We start from the raw sequence: 24,676 nt of genomic DNA on the forward strand, positions 1-24,676 counted from the left end.
TTCTGAAGGTATACTAATACATCCCAAAGTAATATATTTTAAACAGAGACGTTTTTAAAACTATATATCATGGTCCTGGAATGTTTATCTTTCCCTAAATGAACTATTTATTCCAATAAGGAACATAATAAAAACCACAAATATTTTCTTTTTGCTATGTAATCAGGACTACATAACACAAAGCTGTTATGCTTCATAAGACTGCAGATTGTTAAGGAAACTACTTCCTCAAATCTAATTGTTGGTTGTAAAACTTCTCAAACAATATGTCTGAACTACCTTTAGCAAAGTTAATAGAGGTCTCAGATATTACTGGATACTATATGGTATATGATATTTTCAGTACGTTAGTACTATTATTTATAAGGGTCCTTTCATCGAAAGTTAGAGTACTTCACTAAATATTAATTAATCATGCTATCAAGTTCTAGAGATAGTTTTCAAGTCTTCCTATCCTCATTTAACACCTGGCTGGTTGCCTGCCCAAGAAGCTACTTCTAGATTCAGTGCTAATACCTCTCAAATAGCAATGATTTGGTAGCATATGATGATCATATCCAAGTGTAGCCTTAAACCCAGAGAAAAGAGTATGGTGATGGAAGGTTTACCTCTCATCCTGAAACAAGATGTTTTTATTTATAACTGTAGACAGTAGGCTCACTTAAAGTGGCCTAGAGGAATATTTTCCAAACACTATTACCTTTTAATGAAATAAAGTAGAATTCAGAAGAAAAAAAATACACAGTGCATGACACAGTACATTTTCACAAGTACTATTTTGTGAAAATTTTGTTTCACTTATATACACCTATTTTACTGAGTTGAGGGATTAAGATATAAAACATTTATCTTATTTTGAACAGACATACATTCTGTTCTTTATTCCCTCACAGTCAAAAAAAGTCTAGACTGGCCTAGAACCTAAGGAAAGAGCAGAAGTAGGAGCTAACATTTTTTAAATGTCTGCTATATATCCCATTATTAATCCTTACAAGAGCAGTATCTATTATCATCTTCACTTTACATAGTAAAGAAACTACATTCCAGAGAGGATTAGCAACTCTTCCAGTGTCATATAGCTAATAAATAGCCAACCTTATTAAGGATTTGAACTTAGTTCTCTCAGTTAGGTATCTTCCCTGGACATTGCATTTTCTCTCTTATAATTGTTACAGCCTGTCTTCGTGGTTAGGATTATTGCATAGCAATTCTGAGAGATCAAAACTCCTATTTATCTCGTATTGATGAGATTTAGAAGACTAATGCTGCTCTGAATTCCCCAGATTTGGCAGATATTCAAATTAGGCTTGGTATGTAATCCTCCTAGGCCTTCTATTGAAAAAAGTTTCGACAAAAATAAACTTACAGTAGTGTTTAAATGTGTAAATAGATATGATCACCATTTTATCTATGAAATATGAATTAATTTAACCAATCAGCAAAGTTTGCTTTGATGAGATGTAAATACATTCATGGTTTAAGACTACTTTGCAGCTTTGAGTGAACAAATTCAGACTATCGAAATCAAAGTAGCATAATCTTTATGCACTTAAATCCATACTGTCTAAGGAGAAATCTCCACTGTTGCAGTGAGGAAGAGTAGAATTTTGTTAAAAGATTAGCAAAAGCGCTATTTCTTCGTGCTGAGTACTTTTTTTTTTTTTTAATTTATTTATTTTTGGCTGTGTTGGGTCTGTTGCTGCACGCGGGCTTCCTCTAGTTGCAGCAAGAGGGGGCTACTCTTCTTTGCGGTGCAGGCTTCTCACTGCGGTAGCTTCTCTCGTTGTGGAACATGGGCTCTAGGCGCGCGGGCTTCAGTAGTTGCAGCACGTGGGCTCAGTAGTTGTGGCTCACAGGCTCTACAGCACAGGCTCAGCAGTTGTGGCGCAAGGGCTTAGTTGCTCCGTGGCATGTGGGATCTTCCCAGACCAGGAATCAAACCCATGTCCCCTGCATTGGCAGGCAGATTCTCAACCACTGGGCCACCAGAGAAGCCCCGTGCTGAGTACTTCTTGGTCTTCATGAAATTGTTATCAACACTACTTTCCTGTTCCCTTAAGTTCAGGTTTGCAACAAAGACAAAACAAAACAACTTTATGGATTTTGTCTGTGATAATTCTGTGGAAAATTGTCATTTTAAAATTCTTTGTTCAACCTAGGGTAAATCTAATGAGCATAGTCAAAATACCATCTTAAGTTTCAGGAAGTAATTAATAAATTGCTATTTTTTTAGCAAATTTCATTTGCTATATTTTTAAACTATGGAGAATGGGAGAAAGAACAGTATCCAGATTTTAAAGTAGAACTCCACCAATGTACACAGAAGCAGATGTCCCTGCCTATGGGTTTCATTTTCTGGGATGTGCAGTAGGTCTGCCCTATCAGGAACTGGATGAACCTAGGTAAAGTGGCTTAATGACAGAAGCTTTCAAGATTATCCCACCAACTCCCCTTGCTCTGACTCCATGCTTAAAAGCATTCTAAGGATTATATTTTTGCCTTCCAAGTAGGTATGCCTATAGGGTGAAAATGTACTTATATGCCTATTTGAGTATTTTATCATATTCTTTTCTGTTTGCTTTTAATACTTTATTAGTTCCCTTCCAGTTTCAGACTGATGTGAAATCTTTAGCAGTATAACACTATGAGGCTCATAGAATATTAAAATTGGAGGGATCTTGAGGAAGCCTGAATAGAAAGATGGTCAAACGCAGATATTTTTGAGATAATTTAAAATTTCAGCATTCATATACACAATACTATATATATAATGGATAACTAATAAGGACCTACTGTATAGTCCAAGAACTCTTCTCAATACTCTGTAATGACCTATATGGGAAGAGTGGATATATGTATATGTATAACTGATTTACTTTGCTGTACAGCAGAAACTAACACAACATTATAAATCAACTATACTCCAATAAAAATTTTTTTAAAAAGAAAAAAACAAAGCAAAACAAACAAAAAAGAAGGAAGCAACACCAGAAAAAATTTTTTTAAAAATCCCAACATTAAATATTTATTAACACCACTAGATCTTATATTAACTAAATAAAAGCAGAAAAGCAATGAAGCAATCTAAGTGATCCTTCTAGTATTCTTCACTTTAAATGCTCTAGAAAATGTATAATTAAAAATAAATTGGGCTTCCCTGGTGGCGCAGTGGTTGACAGTCTGCCTGCCACTGCAGGAGACACGGGTTCGGGCCCTGGTCTGGGAAGATCCCACATGCCCCGGAGCAACTAGGCCCATGAGCCACAACTACTGAGCCTGCGCGTCTGGAGCTTGTGCTCCACAGCAAGAGAGGCCGCGATCGTGAGAGGCCCGCACACCGCGATGAAGAGTGGCCCCCGCTCACTGCAACTGGAGAAAGCCCTCGCACAGAAACAAAGACCCAACACAGCCATAAATTAATTAATTAATTAATTTTTTTTTAAAAAAAGGGCTTCCCTGGTGGCGCAGTGGTTGAGAATCAGCCTGCTAATGCAGGAGACACGGGTTCGAGCCCTGGTCTGGGAAGATCCCACATGCCGCGGAGCAACTAGGCCCGTGAGCCACAACTACTGAGCCTGCGCGTCTGGAGCCTGTGCTCCACAACAAGAGAGGCCACGACAGTGAAAGGCCTGCACACAGCAATGAAGAGTGGCCCCCACTTGCCACAACTAGAGAAAACCCTCACACAGAAATGAAGACCCAACACAGCCATAAATAAATAAATTTTTTTTAAAAATAAAAAAATTAAAATTAAAATTTAAAAAAAGTAAATAAATTATAGGGACTTTCCCGGTGGCGCAGTGGATAACACTCTGCTCCCAGTGCAGGGGGCCTGGGTTTGATCCCTGGTCAGGGAACTAGATCCCACATGCATGCCTCAACTAAGAGTTTGCATGCCACAACTAAGGAGCCCACCTGCTGCAACTAAGGAGCCCACGTGCTGCAACTAAGGAGCTGGCAAGCCACAACTAAGGAGCTTCCCTGCAGCAACCAAGACCTGGCGCAACCAAACAAAAATAAATAAATACTTTAAAAAAACACAAATTATATCTTAAGAAAAAATTTAATGCTGATAGATTTTTTTAATACTGCTTTGAATTGCAGTTTCACAGAAAAATATATTTATATTGAGGAGAAATGCACCTGCATTTTTCTTTTAGTAATACTGATCATAAATCATTAAGAGATACATCCATAAACATGACTGATCATGATTTTTAAAAAGAAAACATGTAAACATTTAATACAATAATCCCATAAGAAAGCAAACTCAGTAGGAAGTGAAAAATGAACTACTAGTATAAAATTTACTGTATAGTACCAAGTTAAGCTTTTCACTAAGTGATTGTTATTATAATTCACTCAAAACACTATGAACTCTATAAAAGCATACTTATGATCAAATATCACAACAGTAGATATAGTGAAGAAAGCATAATTGGATTTATATTTCAAGAAATGCTTTAAACTAGAAGAAATTAACCTACTATAAATTAGTAATTAGGATATTATTTCTAAAACATATTTCTTTTCTACTCAAGGTCTGATTTTGATGCCTGGAAACAGTCTTCAACATGCTATGATTCTATAGGATATACACAATCACAATGTCATAATCATAACAAAATGCCATCTTTACTGAATAGAGAAATAGCCATCCTGCCACTCTTGATAGTCCCATCACATCCACAATTTAACCACTATCCATTTCTTAACAAAGGAAAGGAGATAATGAAGGTTACTAAAATTTAGATTTATAAAACTATACAAGACAGCGATTTCATTTGTTCCAGCAGTCCGCTTCTAGCAAGATTAATGTCAAATACACCCAAAAACTCAATGCAGTCAGAAGCAGAAAATAGGCCAATAACAGATAAAGTGATAGCGGTGAGTGAGGAATTTTCATAAATTCTTTCACAATAATCTTTTCACAATTTACTGGGAGTTGGGAGAAGTCTGGTGTGAGGCTGACGGAGCTAGCAGGCTGCTATTAATTAGCAAAATAATTTACTTGTAAATAAGAGCTTTAATGAACAAAGTTCAAGGCAGTAGACATAGGTAAAACAAAACAAAACGTTTACATTTCTACTTTACAACTTGTGAAAGCTCTCAGAGTATGCTCTTATAGGACAAGGACAAATGTTTTATACTCTACAAAAGAGATATGAAAATAGAGAATTGCTTAAGTGAGTATCAGAGAAAATTCACAGAATCAACTGTCTATTCTTTGATGAAGAGGTACAAGGATCTCCATACTCCAGCTTATCAGGGGAGATGAAAATTTGCTAGACTAGAAAAAGAAAATAATACTGAAGAACTATAAGAACTATAAGAACTATAAGAAGTAAAAACTTCTGAGGCAATGGTGAAATAAAGACAAATTTTTTTAACTATGAAAAATGGAATACAAAAAACTGGCATTAAAAGAACAGTCAGTGAAGGGACTTTCACTTCCAGGCAGGATGGAGTAACAGAGACTGGATTTAACCTCAACTTGAAACACCCAAAAGATAAAGAAAAATAGAAAAAATATATGAAGGAAAAAAAAAGGTTTTCAAGACACTGGATACCAGGTAATGAAGGACAATCATCTCAGAGAGATGGGAAACAAACTAGGTGAGCAGTTTATTGCCTTGAGAGAGTTTTCAACTGATGGTGCGGGTAGGGTGGGGCAGGATGTGAGATCCATAAAAAACCCATCAGACTCTCTTGGGTTGAGGAGACACAGCTGAAGGTCCAAGACAACTAGAATGTGTAGGACAGAGTACTGGAGAGGAGAAAGCTGGACAGAGTTGATATGCAGAGGGTTCCCTCTAGTATTCAGCAGAGAGCACATGTATGGGAAGAAACTATCCTAGTCCAGGGAAAGAACCATCTGAAGGGATTAGAGGGACAGTGGCCAGTAAGACAACATGAAGGTGAAATAAAGAAGTTTTCAGACATTAAAAAAAAAACCCAGAAATAATTCATCACCCAGAGCACCTGCACACATGTTATGGAAGTCCTTCAGGCTAAAGGAAAATGATAACAAGTGAAAATAATGACTTATGCAAAACAATAAAGAACACCAGAAATGAGGAGATGGAGCTCAAGACCCATGGAGAAATATGTGTGATTTTTTAAAAATTATTTCAGTCGCTTTAAAAGATAATTCACTGTTTAAACAAAAATAAAGAAGTACTGTGGAATTCATAAGTTGTGTAGAGGCAAAATGTATGCCAACAATAATGCAAAGAACAGGTAAAGAGAAATGGAAGTATGCTATTGTAAATGTCTTATATGTGAAGTGATATCATGTCAAAGGTAGAATATGATAATGACTTACACCATGAGCCCTAGAGCAGCCTCCTAAATAGCAACAACAATAAAAAAGCCAAGAAAAAAAATAAAGTGGAATCATAGAAAATATTCAATTAATCTAAAAGAAGGCAGGAAAAGAGATCAAAGGGAACAAAAATAGATAAGAGAAAAAGAAAACAAGTAACAAGGTGATGATTTACACCTAGCTATATTAATAATCACACTAAATATAAATAGGATAAACATTGCAAATAAAAGGAAAAGATGATCAGGTCGAATACAAAAAGCAAAAACCAATTAAATACTGCCTACAAGAAACACAGTTTAAATATAAACACTAATAGGCTAAAAGTAGAAGATTGAAAACGATATATTATGCCCATACTAATCAAAGGATAGCTGGAATGGATACATGAATAACAGTGCAAATAGATTTCACAGTGAAGAATATTATCTGAGATAAAGAAGGTTATTTCTTAGTGATAATGGGGTAAATTCATCAACAGCACTTAAGAATCTCAAATAATTAATCACTTAAAAATAGAGTATCAAAATGCCTGAAATAAAAACTGATAGAACTGCAAGGAAAAATACACAAATCCACAATTATGCTCAGAATAATTAATATGCTCTCAATTATGCTCTCAATAATTAATAGAATAGAAAATCAAGAGTATTGCAGACTTAAACAACACTATCAACAAACTTGACCTAATTGAAATTTATAGAACTCCTCGCCAATAACAGTAGGCTACACACTCTTTCAAAGTTCACATGGAACATTTATCATGATAGACCAGATCCTGAGCCATGAAAAAAGTTTCAATAATTTTTAAAAGATTCAAGTCATACAAAATATGTTCTCTGATCACAATGGAATTAAATCAGAAATCAATAACAAAGATATCTGGAAAATTTCCAAATGTGTGAAAACCAAATAACACAGCTCAAATAACCCATAGGTCAAAAACAAAATCAAAAGGAAAATAAGAAAATACTTTGAACTGAATGAAAAACAAAACATCAGAATTTGTAGGATACTACTAAAGCAGTGCTTATAACATGCTTGTATTAAAAAGAAGAAAGGTCTCGAATCAGTGACTTCAAGTTCTACCGTAAGAAACTGAAAAATAAAGAACAAATTAAATGCAAAGTAAATAAAGGAACTAATAAAGACCAGAGAGGAAATTAATGAAATAGATAACAGGAAAACAATAGAGAAATTAATAAGACCAAAACTGATTTTTTTTAGAAGATTAAAAAAATTGATAAATCTCTAGCCAGACTGACCAGAGGAAAGGCACAAATCACCAATATCTGGAACAAGAGAGGTGATATTACAGATTCTACAGATATTAAAAGGATACAGTTATAAATAACCTTATGCCTACAAATTTGACACTTGGATGAAATGAACAAAATACCTATAAGACAAATTACAAGAGAACTCTTAAGAGGTAATAAATAGATACTCTAAACAAGCCTAGGTCTATTAAAGAAATTCAATTTGTAGTTAAAAATCTTCCCACAAAGAAAACCTCAGGCCCATTGACTTCCCTAGTGAATTCTACTGAGCATTTAAGGGAGAACTAATACCAATTCTACATAAACCCTTTCAGAAAATCAAAGATAAGGAAATACATCCCAACTTAGTCTATGATGCCAGCATCACTCATCATTTATCTAAATTTCACTGTACCATCTACCAAAAATTATCTTATATTCATGTGGATGTGATAAATATGGGGTAAATGACAGTACAGTTAGTACTCTTAGTATTGTTGAGGTAGTACAGTCCTTTTTGATTGAATGACTATGGCAAAACAGTGATTGAATAACAGACTAATGTCAACCATAGAGAATTTTAATAGAAGATGAGAATATGTAGGCTATCAAACAATTCAATGAGCGTAGAGCAATAAATAACAGTTTCTTTCTGACTCATGGAAGGTTCAGTGTGAATTTTCCTCTTTAGGAGGCTCTCCTGGAATGTCTCCTTCAAATGATGGACTCAGGGATCCACTTTTTGTTTTCTCTGAGGTCTTTTTTTGCAACAAGTCAATTAGAGAGAGAGTACACCTTTGCACTGCATGTCTCTGGCCAGCAATGAAACAGATCATAGGGCACTTCTGCCTATATCCCACTGACCAAAACTCAGTCCTATGCCTAGATGCAACAGGAGCTCAGTATGTAGTTGTGCTGTATGCCCAGGAAGAAAATAAAACAATTTGGTGAACACGTCACATTATATCTGCCATAAATATTATGAATACTTTGTATAACAGCATCAGGATCCACAAACTAAAACCATGATCCATATCTAACAAGATGACATAGGTTTAAAAAATTCTATAAATCCACTTAAATCAAAATTGTAAAATAAAGATTGGACTAAACATCAGCTAGTTAAAATATGGATCAAATATGTATTAATTTGAGACATTAATTGAAGTGTGAAATCCAGGTTAAGATTTCCTCTCTGCACCATTCAGGCTATCCTGAAATATTGTATTCAACCCTAATTGATGCACGAAGAGAACAACTGACTAATGGGAGTAGGCCCAAGGATAATATTGGGTTGGCCAAAAAGTTCATATGGGGTTTTCCAGAAGATGTTTCAGAAAACCCAAATGAACTTTTTGGCCAACTCAATATAACTAAGGTGGAAAATTGAAAATTTTCACACGATAATTAGTTGAAAGAACTATGAAAGTTTATCCTGAAGGAAAGATACAGGGATAACAAGATAGCTGTCATAAATTATTTGAGTGAGGGGATCCTTTGAAACAGAGATCACACTTATTCTTTATGATTCTTGAGATTAGTACAAGGACCTTTCAAATAGAAGGATAATATGAGCTCAAAATAAAGAAAATCCTTTATAAATAATTGGAGCAATGGTTCTCAAAATGTGATCTGGAGTCCCAGCACAATCTGAGACCTTTTCAGGGGGTCTGCTAGTTCACAACTATATTTAAATAATACTAGGATGTTATTTGCCGTTTAGATTCCCATTTTCATGCAAGTGAACAGTGAAGTTTTCCAAAGGCTACTTGATGTGTCATATCACAAAAAAGAAGACATAAGAACCCCTTATTAAGCTAGACATTAAAGAGATTTGAAAAGAGATAAAACCATTTCATTCTTCTCACTATAATTTTTTAAAAATATAATTATTTTTTTCAACTTTATCGAGGTATGATTGACAAATAAAAATGGTATATATTTAAGGTGTACAACATACTTAATATATATATATATATATATATATATATATATATATACACATTGTGAAATGATTACCGCAATCAAGCTAACAAACCCATCACCTTACACAGTTAGTGTGTGTGTGTGTGTGTGTGTGTTGTGTGTGAGAACACTGTAGATCTATTCTCTTAGCAAATTTCAAGTACACAATGCATTATTATTAGCTGTAGTCACTATGCTGTACATTAGGTCTCCAGAATTTATTCATCCTATAACTGAAAGTTTGTACTCTTTGGCCAGCATCTCCTCTTTTCCCCCACCTCTTCCAGTCCCTGGTCCCATACTACTCTCTGTCTCCATGAATTAAACTTTTTAAAAAATTCCACATATAAGTGAGATCATGTAGTAGCTGTTTTTCTGTGCCTAGCTCAAAATTATTAAAATTTTAAAACATTTATGCTAATATCTAATGGGCTTATTGTTGCTATTTTAAATGAACTAATTATTTAAATGCCTCATTTTAATTCCTAATATCACTATCAATAGATATACCCCATATAAACAAAAAGCTCTTTGTGATGTTTAGTTAGTTCTAACAGTATAAATGGGTCCTGAGACAAAAAAGTTTAAGACCCATTGAATTAGAGCTATACAAAATGGGATAGATTGCCTCAGTAGGTACTGAATTCTCTTTCACTGAAGGAGCTAGCTGGTCAGTTATTAGGGATATTGTGGGAGGCATTCATACTACAGATTTGGATTAGCCAACCACTGAACCCCTTTCCAAATCTGAAATTTAATGATGGTAAAACTCAGTATCCAGTAATTTCATAAAATACTGATAAGAATATAAACTTAATTAAAATTCGTTTCATCTAACATCTATTTAGTGTCAGAGCCATACTTAGAATTCTGTCGTCTTTCTACTAAACCACTTTTATTCCTTCCCCTTATCCTGTTCCCATACCTAGCAACCTTATGTTTACTTCCAGGCCTTGGCCAGGCAAATAAATGGACTGTTTTCTATTCTAACTAGAACCATTCATGAGCTCACCAGCTAAGATGTTTGTTGGTTGTGACCACCTTCCTTTCTTAGCACTCCTTGACTGAATAGACAATAGATTTCTTGGACTTCCGGTGTGCTGTTTACCATGACTCTTGTTTTCTATTTGTGTCTAAGGCATTCAAAGTACATGTTAGCAAAGAAAGAAAGATTCAGTTGTGAGATATGGGTGGGAAGAAAACAAGAAAGAAGCCAGATGAAATACAACCTAGTTTTGAGGTCATCCATGGAGTGGGATGAGTCATAAAACAGTAAAGCACATACAATTGTACACCAACAAATACTTTCCCAAATAATGAACCTGAATATAAAAGGTATATTGAATGAATGCCATGCAACACTTTCTAAAGCAAGTGTAAAAAATCAGTAAGAATGGCATGCTATGAGCATGGAGATACTGTAGGCACAAGTGTTAATTAGGTACTACCATGTATGTGCCATAATATTCAAGCATCCTTGTTGGTGTCAAAGTTTTGGATCAGTTACACATTCCTTTAAAATGTCCATGGTTCAGAAACTTGTACCTATATTATATTTCCTTGCCAGAAAAAAAAAAAAATGTCAAGAGTAAAGGCAAAAATCCTAAGGTGAAATTCAAACAGTAAAATAAAGTTGCCCACGGGATACTTGCAATGACACCAGACTGATCTGAAAAATAGTTTCCTACCAGTCAGTAGGTGCCATTTTATGACTGTCCCAAACTTAAACACTAGTGATAATTTCAATAGTCTCCAAACATTTTTGCACTTATTATCTGAATATTTAAAGAGAAAATAACCTAATTATAATGATTCTTTGTCCTTATATAGTAGGTACAGAAATGTTGTCTTCTTTGAATACTAGAAAAGTAAAGGCCAGTATACCATTTTAGATGTTTTGAAGACAATAGATTCAATCAGAGAGAGCTGGCATTGTTATAATTTTCACCACACATATACAGAACTTCTTTACACTATTCTTGCAAGTTTTCTATAATTTGTAGAAATATAAATTTAGAATAAATTTAGAATAAAAGTTTAAAAATAAGATTTTATCATTATCTTTCATAAAACACTACAATCCTTTCCATCATACTTAGAATAAAATAACATCCTTCCCACAGCCTACAAGGTCCTATATAATTTAGCCCCTGTTTACCTCACCAACATTGTAACACTTTACCCCTTGCTGAGTATACTTTAGTCATAAGGTTCTCCTATTTCCTTCACATGACAGACTCTTCTCTGCCTCATTGTCCTTGAACTTGCTAATCTCTGCCTACAATATTACTTTTCAGAATCTTGTAAAGCTGATATTTTCTCAACATTCAATCTCAGCATAAGTATCATATCAAGTAGGCTTTCTCTGTCTTGATTGAAACAATCATCACACACACACACACACACACACACACACACACACACAATCACCTTGTCCTGATTGCTTTCCTTATATCATTCATCAAAATTCATAAATATTGGGCTTCCCTGGTGGTGCAGTGGTTAAGAATCTGCCTGCCAATGCAGGGGACACGGGGTTGAGCCCTGGTCCGCGAAGATCCCACATGCCGCAGAGCAACTAAGCCCGTGCACCACAAGTACTGAGGCTGCGCTCTAGAGCCTGCAAGCCACAACTACTGAGCCCACGTGCCACAACTACTAAAGCCTGCGTGCCTAGAGCCTGTGCTCCACATCAAGAGAAGCCACCGCAATGAGAAGCCTGCGCACCGCAATGAAGAGTAGCCCCGGCTCACTGCAACTAGAGAAAGCCTGCACGCAGCAACAAAGACCCAACTCAGCCATAAATAAATAACTAAATAACTAAATAAATTTATTTAAAAAAAATTCACAAATATTTTCTTTACCTGTTTATTATTATTTCTCCCCTAAACCAAATAGTTTTGTATTTCCATTTCTAACATTATAAGCATTCAATAAACATTTGTCAAATGAATCAATTTGAAAGAGAGCCACAAAATAATTATCATAATTATCATTATGATAGCTACCATTTACACAGTAACATGCTAAGTCCTTTATGTGCATTATTGTATCCTTACCTTACCTACTATATCCTTACCTTACCTTTCTTTTTTATTATTATTATTTTTTAAAGTTTTATTTTATATTGGAGTATACTTGATTAACAATGATGTGTTAGTTACAGGTATACAGCAAAGTGATTCAGTTATACCCATACAAGTATCCATTCTTTTTCAAATTCTTTTCTCATTTAAGTTATTACAGAATATTGAGCCAAGTTCCTTGTGCTATACAGTAGGTCCTTGTTGGTTATCTATTTTGAATATAGTAGTGTGTACTTGTCAATCCCAAACTCCCAATTTATCCCTCCCCTCCCCATGCCCTTTCCCCATGCCCTGGTAACCATAAGTTTGTTCTCTAAGTCTGTGTTTCTGTTTTGTAAATAAGTTCATTTGTATCATTTTTTTTTTTTAGATTCCACATATAAGCAATATCATATATTTGTCTTTCTCTGTCTGACTTACTTCACTTAGTATGATAATCTCCAGGTCCATCCATGTTGCTGCAAATGGCATTATTTCATTCTTCTTAATGGCTGAGTAATATTCCATTGTGTATATATATATATATATATACACCACATCTTCTTTATACATTCATCTGTTGATGGACATTTACTTACCTTACCTTTCATAGTATGATGAGCAACTTCTGAAATGACTCCCAAAGAACCCTACCTCCTGATACTTATGCCATTATATCATCTCCTTCCTTGTGTGTACTGGCTGGACTTAGCGACTTGTCTCTAACAAATAGAATATGTCAAAAGTGGTGGTGGTTCTGGGTTGATAAAAAAAAATAGTAACTTCATTGAAGTGAAGCCTGATGCATACAACCTTGACCAATTTATCAAAGTTAATAACACTGCCAATATATACTGACATCATGTACCCATGATATGATACAATGGAAAGGGAAAATCACTTTTGTGTTATCCTTCTAATAATGTAAAACCTCAACAAAATCATGAGAAAATACCAACAAATCCAAATTGAGGGGCAGTCCTACAAAATAACAAAATAACTAGAAGTTCTTCCAAAAAAATGTCAAGATCATGAAACACAAGGAAATACTGAGGAATGATTACAGATCAAAGAGACTAAGGAGACATGACAACCCTGAATAGGATCCAGGGTGGAAAAATTGTTGAAATATGAATAAAGTTGTAGTTTAGTTTTTTTTTAAAAAAGTGATGAGCTGTCAATTCTGAGACTACGCTATAGACCACTGCGACTTCCATCTGGCTTGCACTTACTCTTGGGCCCTTCCTGCTTGATGCTCTGATGAAGCTAGTTTCATGATATGAGCCACATGGAGAGGCCCACATGCCAAAGAACTTCTGCTCAAAAGCTGGTGGAGTCACTGAGGCCCTTGGTCCAACATACCTTTAGAAGCTGAATCCTACCAACAACAGTATGATTATCATATGATTGAACTTGGAAGAAGATTCTTCTCTATGTAAGACTTGAGATGACTGAAGCCACACCTGACAGATTGATTCCAGCCCTGTGAAACCCTGAGCCACAGATCCCAGGTGAACTGCACCCAGATTCCTGACCCACAGAAACTGGATGATAAATATTTTAAGCCATTAAATTTTAGATTAATTTATTACACATTAATAGATAACTAAGACCCATGGTTCTATACAATTATTATTCCTGTTTTTGCAAAGAGAAAAGTTGCTTAAAGAAGTTAGGTAACTTGCCCAAATTTACATAATTAAGTGACAAAACTGGAATTCAAACCCTGCTCTATCAGAGACAAAGACTATGATCTTAATCACTGCATTATAATGTGCTCACAAGGTCCCTTAGAGTAGCAGTTATATTTCTGTTAATGAAATTGGTCTAAAACAAAATAAAGTTTTAAAAAGCATCTGAGCCTATTGCCAAATAAAGAAAAAAATAGGCTTTAATATCTAATAGTGTCAAAGTAAAACAATGAGTTTTTGAGAGTGATTACTCACCATAATACAAATGGATAATATTAAGTAATCCCATTTAACTAGTGAATTCTCACAGCTACTTGGAGGTACTTTTGGCAATTAACATTTAGTGAGCCCAGCAATGATAGACAAAATCAGACATTCTATAAGATTCTGCAGTGAGTTTGAGGGATTTCAGGGCTGAACAAGGGAAAAGATATGACCATGAAGTGGCTGTTGTACATATGAGCATTATTTCAGTAACACTTTGACTGGTTTGCATGTGGGGGAAGTCCCTCATGGCATGATAGTATTTGGAGCCTAAAGCACTATCTAGAAGGGGATGGAGGGACAAGTGAACTCCCAGGGGAGAGGGGGCTTACATGTCTAGGGGATGTCATTCAGGAGACCAGTAGGGAATCTGGCTCAGAGAGTTCCAAAGGGCAGCAGCAGCTCTGCTTTTGTAGCTATAGGGTTTATTTTATCCATGGCTAGCAGATGTTGGGCATAGCTTCACAAGATATGCAAAGCAGTCAGACTCAAAATGACTAAATTCTGTTTATTTGGGCTATGTTGAAAACAATGTGTAAAAATTTTACTTTGGCACCAATGACCTTTTGAGCTAACAGGACATAGTCTGCTGTGGCGAAATAAACAACCTAGGGGACATCTTTGGTTCACTTATAAAACAGATTTACACTAAAGTTCTTCTGTAATTAACTAGGTCAAATAGCAACAAGTTGCCTTTAAAACATCTCTCAGCTAAGGTAAAACCATAACTTTTAGTTCTCAGGTAACTCTGAACTGCCACAGAAGTATTATTCAGGCATATGAGAGGCTCAAAATTCTTTGAGAAAAATACTGGCTCCTCTCCAGGCATTACTGTAGACTCTTGTCCCAGGCACCTCCATGAGGAGGTGGGATTACGGATTACCTCTGAGCAAAAATAAAACAACCTCTTTATTTTGTATAACTGCATCTTATTCTGCTATTGACCATAATCCATAAAGAACATATGACTCTTTTCAATAAGATACACGGTCTTCATTCCAGTCACTGGCCAGAGAGCACAATTTAGAATTGGAAATCTTGTGTGCTAAAAGTATAGATGAGATGTTACAGTCTAAGGGCAATGTTAGCCATGAAGTTTTCTAAATTCTGTAAGTTCTATCTTTAAGCCAGAACTCTAGAAATTAGAGAAACTTAGTTCCTGACAGAAATATTTTTACTAAGTTATATTTAGTATCTGTATTTTTTTTTTTTAGGATAAACTATGTCAAACAGCAGTAACAAATTACCACTCCAACTGTGGTGGCTTAAAGTAATAAAAAAAAATTTATTTCTAGCTCCACTACATGTTCAAATAGGATTTGAGAGTGTTTTCTGTGCTTTACATAGGCTCTCAGGGGCCCAGTTTGACTGAGGAGGTGCCATCTTGTAGTTGTACCATCTAAATAAACCATATGGACATGGCAGTAGAAAAGAATCTGATCTGAAAGTGACCCATTTCACTTCTGCTTACATTTTGTTGGCCAGAACAACTAACATCTAACTTTAAGGGGACTGGAAAATGTAAGTGAGGGTAGGGAATAGAATATTTGATGAATATTATCTCTGTGACAGTATCATTCCTATACGTTTGTGAGGACAAGTATGATAGATACACTTGTTTGCTATTGCTGTTTTAACAAATTACCACAAACTAGTGACTTAAAACAACAAAAATGTATTACCTTAGTCTTTGAAGGTCAGAAATCCAAAATGGGTCTCACTGGACTACAATCAAAGTGCTGGCATTCCTTGGCTCATGGTCCCCTTCCTTCTTCTATCTTCGAAGCAAGAAGTGGGCAGTTGTATTTTTCTCATATCATACCATTCTGACACTGACTCTTTTGCTTCCCTCTTCCACATTTCAGGGTTCTCATGATTACATTTAACCTGGATAATCCAGGATAATCTCTCTATTTTAAGGTCAGCTGATTAGAACCTTAATTCCATCTGCAACCTTAATTCTCCTTTGCCACATACTCTAACATACTGACAGGCCCCAGAGACAAGACATGGACATTTCTGAGGGGCTGTCATTCTGCCTATCAAAGTAGGATATGAAAAACATATGTGCAGCTTTGGCATACTGCCTATTATGTTAAACAATGACTTTTATATAAAATTTACATTTAAGGCACTTCCCTGGCAGTCCAGTGGTTAAGACTCTGAGCTTCCACTGCAGGGGGCACGGGTTCGATCCCTGGTCGGGGAACTAGGATCCTGCATGCCAGGTGGCATGGCCAAAAAAAAAAAAATTTACATTTAAAAAACTGTAGAAACTTCCTTTCATCAATTCATAGGAACAAAGTAACACAACATGTTTTCCTTTTAGTCTTAGAGACAAGAAGAAGAAAAATGAATTCAGTAATACATTGCCATATGCATTTCAGTATCACTTTTTGAAGCAAGTGAATCCTGTTTTCCTAGGTAGTCTTATAATTTATTTCTCCTTAAAATAAATGCTCCCTGTTGCTTCCAATGCTTTTAGAACAAAAAGTTTTAAGTACATTAATCAAAAATAGAATAATAATGTCAGTACTGCTGAATGAAAGAAAAATTATAGAATATTGGATGCAAAGTGAAAGGAAAAATACATTTTGAACATTTTCTACATAATGAACTTGTTCTTATATTTTATTTTCAGCCATATAGAGAGCAAGGTATGCATGTACTCAGAAGAAAGAATATTCTGAGGAATGAAGAAAAATCCCTTCCCTCAAGGAGCATAACATTTATTTGGAGTGATAAAATCATACACATAAAGGGATAACTAGCTACACCTAGCATGAAATAATCAGAGAAGTGTCTTTAGTTAATAAATGTTATAAGAGTTATATCAGACGGAAAAGAAGGAAAAATGGGTAATTACCTGGAAAAAAAAGTCTGATGCGACAAGAGTAAGTTTTTTTTTTTTATAATAGACTTTATTTTTTAGAGCTGTGTTTTAGGTTTATAGCAAAAAAAAAAAAAAAAAAAAATAAGAGGATGTACAGAGATTTCCCATATAAACTCTGTCCTCTGTCCTACACATGCAGAGGCTCCTCTGTTATCAACATTCCCCATCAGAGTGGTAGATTTTGGGTTTTGGGTTTGTTTTTGTAGGTCCTTTTCTTCACTTGTGTTTCCCACTTAGAGAAGTTCCTTTAGCATTTGTTGTAGAGCTGGTTTGGTGGTGCTGAATTCTCTTAGCTTAGTCTAATCCTAAGATAGATTACTTGCTAGGCTACAAAACAAGTCTCAACAAATTTAAGAGAACAGAAATATATCAAGCATTTTTTCCAACCACAATGGTATGAAACTAGAAATAAGTTACAGGAAGAAAAATGGAAAACACAAACATGTGGAGGCTAAAGAGCATGCTACTAAAAAAGAATAGGTCGATGAAGAAATCAAAGAGGAAATCAGAAAATACTTTGAGAAAAATAAAAATGGAAAAACAGCTTTCCAAAATCTATGGTATACAGCAAAAGCAGTTCTAAGAGAGAAGTTTAAAACAATACAGTCCTACCTCAAGAAACAAGAAAAATTTCAAATAAATAACCTAACCTATCATCTAAAGGAATTATAAAAAGAAGAGCAAACAAAGCCCAAAGTCAGCAGAAAGAAGGACTTAATAAAGATCAGAAAGAAAATAAATAAAACTGAGAATAAACAACAGAAAAGATCGGTGAAACCAAGAGCCAGTTTTTTGAAAAGATAAACAAAATGGATAGCCTTTTAGCTAGGTTCATTAAGAAAAAAAGAAAGTGGGTCCAAATAAACAAAGTAAGAAGTGAAAGAAGAGAATTAACAACCAATATCACAGAGATTCAAAAAATCACGAGCGAATACTACTAGAAGTTATATGCAAATACATTGGACAACCTAGAAGACATGGAAACATTTCTAGAAATATACAAACTTCCAAGACCAAATCAGGAAGAAATAAACAACCTGAACTGACCAAACATTAGCAGTGAAATTGAATTTTTAATTTAAAAAACTCCCAGTAAGCAATAGTCCAGGACTGGATGGCTTTACAGGGACATTCTACCAGACATATAAAGAAGAGCTAATACCCATCCTTCTCAAACTATTCCAAAAAATTGAAGAGGAGGGAATACTGCCGAATTCATTCTACAAGGCCATCATTACCCTGATACCCAAACTAGACAAAGACACTGGAAAAAAAAAGAAGAAGAAGAAAGGCCGATATCTCTGATGAATATAGATGCAAAAATCCTCAACAAAATATTAGCAAATTGGATTCAACAATATATAAACAGGATAATACACCATGATCAAGTGTGATTCATTCCAGGGATGCTAGGATAGTTCAATATCTGCAAATCAAAATTAAAAAAAGGATGAAATCACATGATCATATCAATAGACAAGATAAGCATTTGACAAAATTCAAAATCCATTCATGATATAAACTCTCATAAAAGTTGGTATAGAGGGAACATATCTCAACACTATAAAGGCCATTTATGACTAAACCCACGGCTAACATCAGACTTACTGGAGAAAAGCAGAAAAGCAGGAAGTTTTCCTCTAAGATCAGGAATAAGACAAGGAAGCTCATTCTCACCACCTCTATTTAACATCATATTGGAAATCCTAGTCACAGCAATCAGACAAGTAAAAGAAATAAAAGGCATCCAAATTGGAAGGGAAGAAGTAAAACTGTCACTATTTGCATATGACATGATGTTATATATAGAAAACCCTAAAGTCTGCACAAAGAAACTATTAGAACTAATAAATGCATTCAATAAAGTTTCAGGATACAAGATTAATATACAGAAATCTGTTGCTTTTCTATACACTAATTATGAACTATCAGAAAGAGAAAGCAAGAAAACAATCCCACTTAAAATGGCATCAAAAAGACTAAAATGCCTAGGAATAAACTTAACCAAAGAGGTGGAAGACCCATACTCTGAAAACTATAAAACACTGATAAGGTAAATTGAAGATAATACAAAGAAATAGAAAAATATCCTGTGTTCCTGGATTGGGAGAATTAATATTGTTAAAATGCCCATACTACCCAAAGCAATCTACAAATTTAATGCAATCCCTAACAAAATATCCATCACATTTTTCACAGAACTAGAACAAATTATCCTAAAATTTATATGGAACCACGATAGACCCAGAATAGCCAAAACAATTCTGAAAAAAAATAACAAAGCTGGAGGTATCATGCTCCCTGACTTCAGGCTAAACCACAGAGATACAGTAGCCAAAACCCCATGGTACTGGTACAAAACACACACACAGAACAATGGAACAGAATACAGAGCCCAGAAATAAACCCAAACACTTATGATCAATTAATCTATGACAAAGGAGGCATGTATATACAATGGATAAAAGATAGTCTCTTCAATAGATGGTGCTGGGAAAACCTGACAGCTACACATAAAACAATGAAATTAGAACATTTTCTCACACCATATACAAAAGTAAATTCAAATGGGTTAAAGACCTAAATGTAAGCCTTAAAATCTTAAAACTCCTAGAAGAAAACAGGCAGAACACTCTTTGACATAAATCGTAGCAATATTTTTTTGGATCTGTCTCCTGAGGCAAAAGAAACAAAAGTTAAAAAATAAGCTATTCGGACTTCCCTGGTGGCACTGTGGTTAAGAATCCACCTGCCAATGTAGGGGACACGGGTTCTATCCCTGGTCCAGGAAGATCCCACATGCCGTGGAGCAACTAAGCCCGTGCGCCGCAACTACTGAAGCCCGCATGCTCTAGGGCCTTCGTGCAGCAACTACTGAAGCCTGCGTGCCTAGAGCCTATGTCCCGCAACAAGAGAAGCCCGTGCACCACAACGAAGAGCAGCCCCCGCTCGCCACAACTAGGGAAAGCCCACGCAGCAAAGAAGACCCAATGTAGCCAAAATAAAAAATAAAAAAGATAAGCTATTCAGACCTAATTAAACATAAAAGGTTTTACACAGCAAAGAAAACCACTGATAACTTACTGAATGGGAGAAAATATTTGCAAATGATATGGCTAATAAGGGGTTAATATCCAAAATATATAATCAGTTCATACAACTCAATATCAAAAAACCAAACAACCTGATTAAAAAATGGGCAGAAGACCTGAATAACACATTTTTTCTACAGAAGACATACAGATGGCCAACAGGCACATGAAAAGTTGCTCAATATCACTCATCACCAGAGAAATGCAAATCAAAACCACAATGAACTATCACCTCACACCTGTCAGAATGGCTATCATCAAAAAGTCTACAAATAACAAATGTTGGTGAGGATGTGGATAAACAGGAACTCTAATACACTGTTGGTGGGAATGTAAATTGGAGCAGCCCCTGGGAAAACAGTATGGAGGTTTCTTAAAAAAACTAAAAATAGAACTACCATATAATCCAGTAATTCCACTTCTTGGTATATATCCGAAGAAAACAAAGACATCTTAATAAATCTTAGCACAGCTAAATCTCCATAGCATTTTCACCCAGCATCACAGTCACTCAGTCCTTTGTAGGTTTAAATGCTGGGGCTCACCTCCCTCCTTTGAAATGTAGTTCCTTGAGGGCATGAATTCTCAGTAGAGAACAGTTTCATCAAAAATTTAAAATCTGATACTTAAAAGTGTCTTTGCAGCTTCTTCATCTGCACTTGCAGCTTCACTAGATATGTTAACATAGAAAGTGTAATGATCCTTGTTAGCATTAAAACATTCAAAACTGACTCCAAAGGAAGGTATTTCAATAGGATTTTTAGCTGTTTTGTTTTTTTTTTTTAAGACTTCTTCTAAGGTCTTCTCATTAGTAGTGAGAAAGCTTCCTCTGATTGTTTGAAAACCTGCTAAATTGGTGTTAACCAGTGACTTTGGGTTATATTTTCTCTATCAATCCTCTATGAACTATAATAGTTTGTGACATAGAAACACATGGTCTATTGTAGCAGAAAGTTATGCGCAAATTTAAGTCTTAACACTACTCTCCAAATTATTATAATCTTTATTATACCTTTGCTGGTTTGTTTTCCAAAAAAAAGCAAAAGAAAATATGTAGATATTTACACATACACACAGAAATATATTATAAGAACCTTCAAATTGGATCTGAATATTATTGTTTTACCTTATTTCCTAGTTGCATAAATTTTCAAATAATATTTTTAGACAATAGAATATTAAGAAAGAATATAAATAACCTGAAATTATTAATCTTTAATTCTAGATAAACCTATATTGTACATTGATGTTTAAAATCCTACATACATTAAAAACATATGAGAAATGCTTTATAAGAATGTACTTTATTATGCAAATACAAATCACCACAGATACATTTCTACTACTTCGGTAAACATCACATGTGATGTCCCTTTTCTGAAAGTAGGGCACAGCAACAGATCTTGTAGAATCTTTAAAGATTCTGTTTTCACACTCTGATCCTCAGATATTCTGCCATCCTGCTGGTTCAAACAGAGAAGAGTCAAACTGTCAAGCAGAGTTTCACATAAAGACTGGTTTATAGATTTTCATAAATGCATGTTAAAGTTAGGTAAGAAAAACGTATAGTAAGATATGAATACTCCCTGCTTCACACTTCCTTCTGCCAGCCAAGACCAATAGGGCAATGTCTGCCCTTACACATAGGGTCATTGACTAATGTAAATAACAAAGAAGAAATTTTGTCAGTTATTCATTCTCCCAAGAGAACAAAAGAAACACTGCAGAGAAGTTTTTGTTTCAGAACAATTTGATTTTTATTTCAATATTTGGAAAATTGCTATATAATTTGGATAGATGTAGAATCATGTATGAAATAATTATATCAAAATTTTTCTATAGAAACACATTTAAGCTTAAGAAGAATTCCACAAATGGTTGACACATTTTCTGCATCCGAATTTGAACATTTCTTTAAGTGAAATAATTACGATTAATCATAAAATTAAATATAAAAACACAAAAATGGATATCAACTTAGGTACCAGTAGTCTTTATCAATAAAATTCAAGTCAAGGTAAAAATAGAGAGGTATATGATCAAATTGAATTTTATGTCTACTAAAATTAAAGAAGCATGAAAATATATATAGCAAACTGGCCAATTGACCAGAGAAATTTTCTGAGGAAACCTCTCCATTAACAGAGATAAATGTTAATTTTAAAATGTCTCCTTTTGGAGAATAAATATGACCTTCATATAAATTTTTATTATATGAACTGGACTGGCACATCTAATATTACTTTGAAAAATTATTGCGAAATAAATATCCACAGCCCAAATGAAAAGTAATAAGAATAAACTATATGAAACCTAAGTAAGCCTACATAACCAAAGACCAATAACTAATATATAAGATATCATTGCAGTCAGAATTAACTTATGTGTATTTTCCCATTTCCACTTCATGCTTTTCTTTCAAAGTATTACCTTTCTATTGAAAGTATTAAATATGTATCTTATAATATCTTTTAAAAGTGCAAAACACAGAGACTATATTATTATATTTATACTCAAAATATAATAAAGCTTATAAGATCACATGAATCACATTCACTTATTAAACATGTAGTTATATTAAATCATTTTAAATTTTATTAATATTTAATAATATACCATTGATAGATTGACAATGTGTAATTCTTACATAATGATGATCCAGTTCTTTCCTTTTTTTTGACTTTTAGATTCTTCACAACTGTAGGCAGGACGTCACTGTTTTCCTGTGGTAAATATTTATATAGGCCAAATGCAATAGCAGTGAAGAAGATAGTAACTACTTTGCAAATAAAACCTGAATTCGAAAAAAATACAGCCATCAGATGTGTCAATTTATTTAGAGCAAAAATGTTTGTGGAAAGAGCCATTTACCAAAGAAAAGGTAAGTATATTTCATCTATAAAGGTACCAATTTTCCAATTGTAGAATGCAATTAATGACATAAACTTATGTCAAGTTACTTAAAGGAAATTTTAAAAATATGCTTATAAAACCTTTTAGACTTCTTAAACAAATAGCCCAAGACAAATGCAAAGTGTGTTACTATTTCACAGAATGTATTAATTCTAAAACATAAAAATATATTTCTACTTTCAAAACTTAATTATCAGCAGAAACTGGAACCTTTTTAAACCACTTCATGCAGCTTTACTCCTTGAAATATTCATCATTTTCCAAATGCCAACAGAAATATTTTAGAAAAATTAATTGACTATGTAAGTTTTTAAATTCATTTTCATTTTTCAAGTTTCAGAAAGTTAATACATTACAGGAATTATATAAAAGTACTTGAACTTTGGATGCAAACAACCCTGATCATTAAAGTAAAAAATATTTTACAGCAACAATATCAATTATCTGACACTATCAATTATAGTGGTTTCAAAGACAAAATAGGAAACATTAATGAGTTATTTGTAATGATACAATACTTCAAGCATTTACTTATAACAGCTGAACACTGCAAACAACCCAAATGTCCATTAATAAGAGCATGAATAAGCTATAGCATATTCATAAAGTGAAACAATACTCAGAAATTTTTAAAAAGCACAAACTACTGCTATAGAATAGCATGGATGAATCTCCCAAAAGCATAACATTAAGCAAGACAGGTGAAAAACCCCACCAGCATGTATTGTATTCCATTTGCATAATTTCTAGAACAGGCAAAACCAATATATTTTAATAGAAATATGAAAGGGGTTTATCTGTGGGGGAGGGAAATTGACTAGCCAGGGGCATAGGAGAAATTTCTATAGCTTCTTTTGAGTGCTGGTTCCACAGGTGATTGATAGACTGATAAAATAAATTTTTTATTAACTTTTTTGAGTTGATAAAACTTTTGAGAATCTGATGAATGCTACAGCCTTCCTTTATAGAAGACATACAATTGTACAAACAGAATTTTAGGATTCCAAAAATATACTAAAGTTTAATGTGGGCTCCTAGGGCTCATGCATCCCTCTTGAATAAGCCTTGCTCTAGAGTAGTGGTACGCATAGAATTTTCTGTGACAATGGCAGTGTTCTACATCTTCACTGTCCCATAGAATAGTCAAATGTGACCATTAAGCAAGTGAAATTTGGCTGTTGATACTGAAGGACTGAATGTTTAATTGCA

The 24,676-nt window shown here is 34.4% G+C and overlaps 1 protein-coding gene across 1 annotated transcript in view; it reads right to left on the minus strand.

Moving 5' to 3' along the window:
• Positions 1 to 21,987: 21,987 nt before the first annotated feature.
• The window catches only part of SLCO6A1 (solute carrier organic anion transporter family member 6A1), a 100,137-nt gene continuing 97,448 nt past the window's right edge, over positions 21,988 to 24,676 (minus strand). Inside the window, exons 13-14 of the mRNA XM_059919083.1 lie at positions 23,202 to 23,348; positions 21,988 to 22,017 (exon numbers count right to left, since the gene is read on the minus strand). Of these exons, the coding sequence (XP_059775066.1) occupies positions 21,998 to 22,017; positions 23,202 to 23,348 (167 nt within the window). The 3' untranslated portion in view covers positions 21,988 to 21,997. The remainder of the gene's footprint in view (positions 22,018 to 23,201; positions 23,349 to 24,676) is intronic.

Source organism: Balaenoptera ricei, chromosome 3 (genome assembly GCF_028023285.1).
Source record: "Balaenoptera ricei isolate mBalRic1 chromosome 3, mBalRic1.hap2, whole genome shotgun sequence".
In the NCBI taxonomy this organism is placed as follows: Eukaryota; Metazoa; Chordata; class Mammalia; order Artiodactyla; family Balaenopteridae; genus Balaenoptera; species Balaenoptera ricei.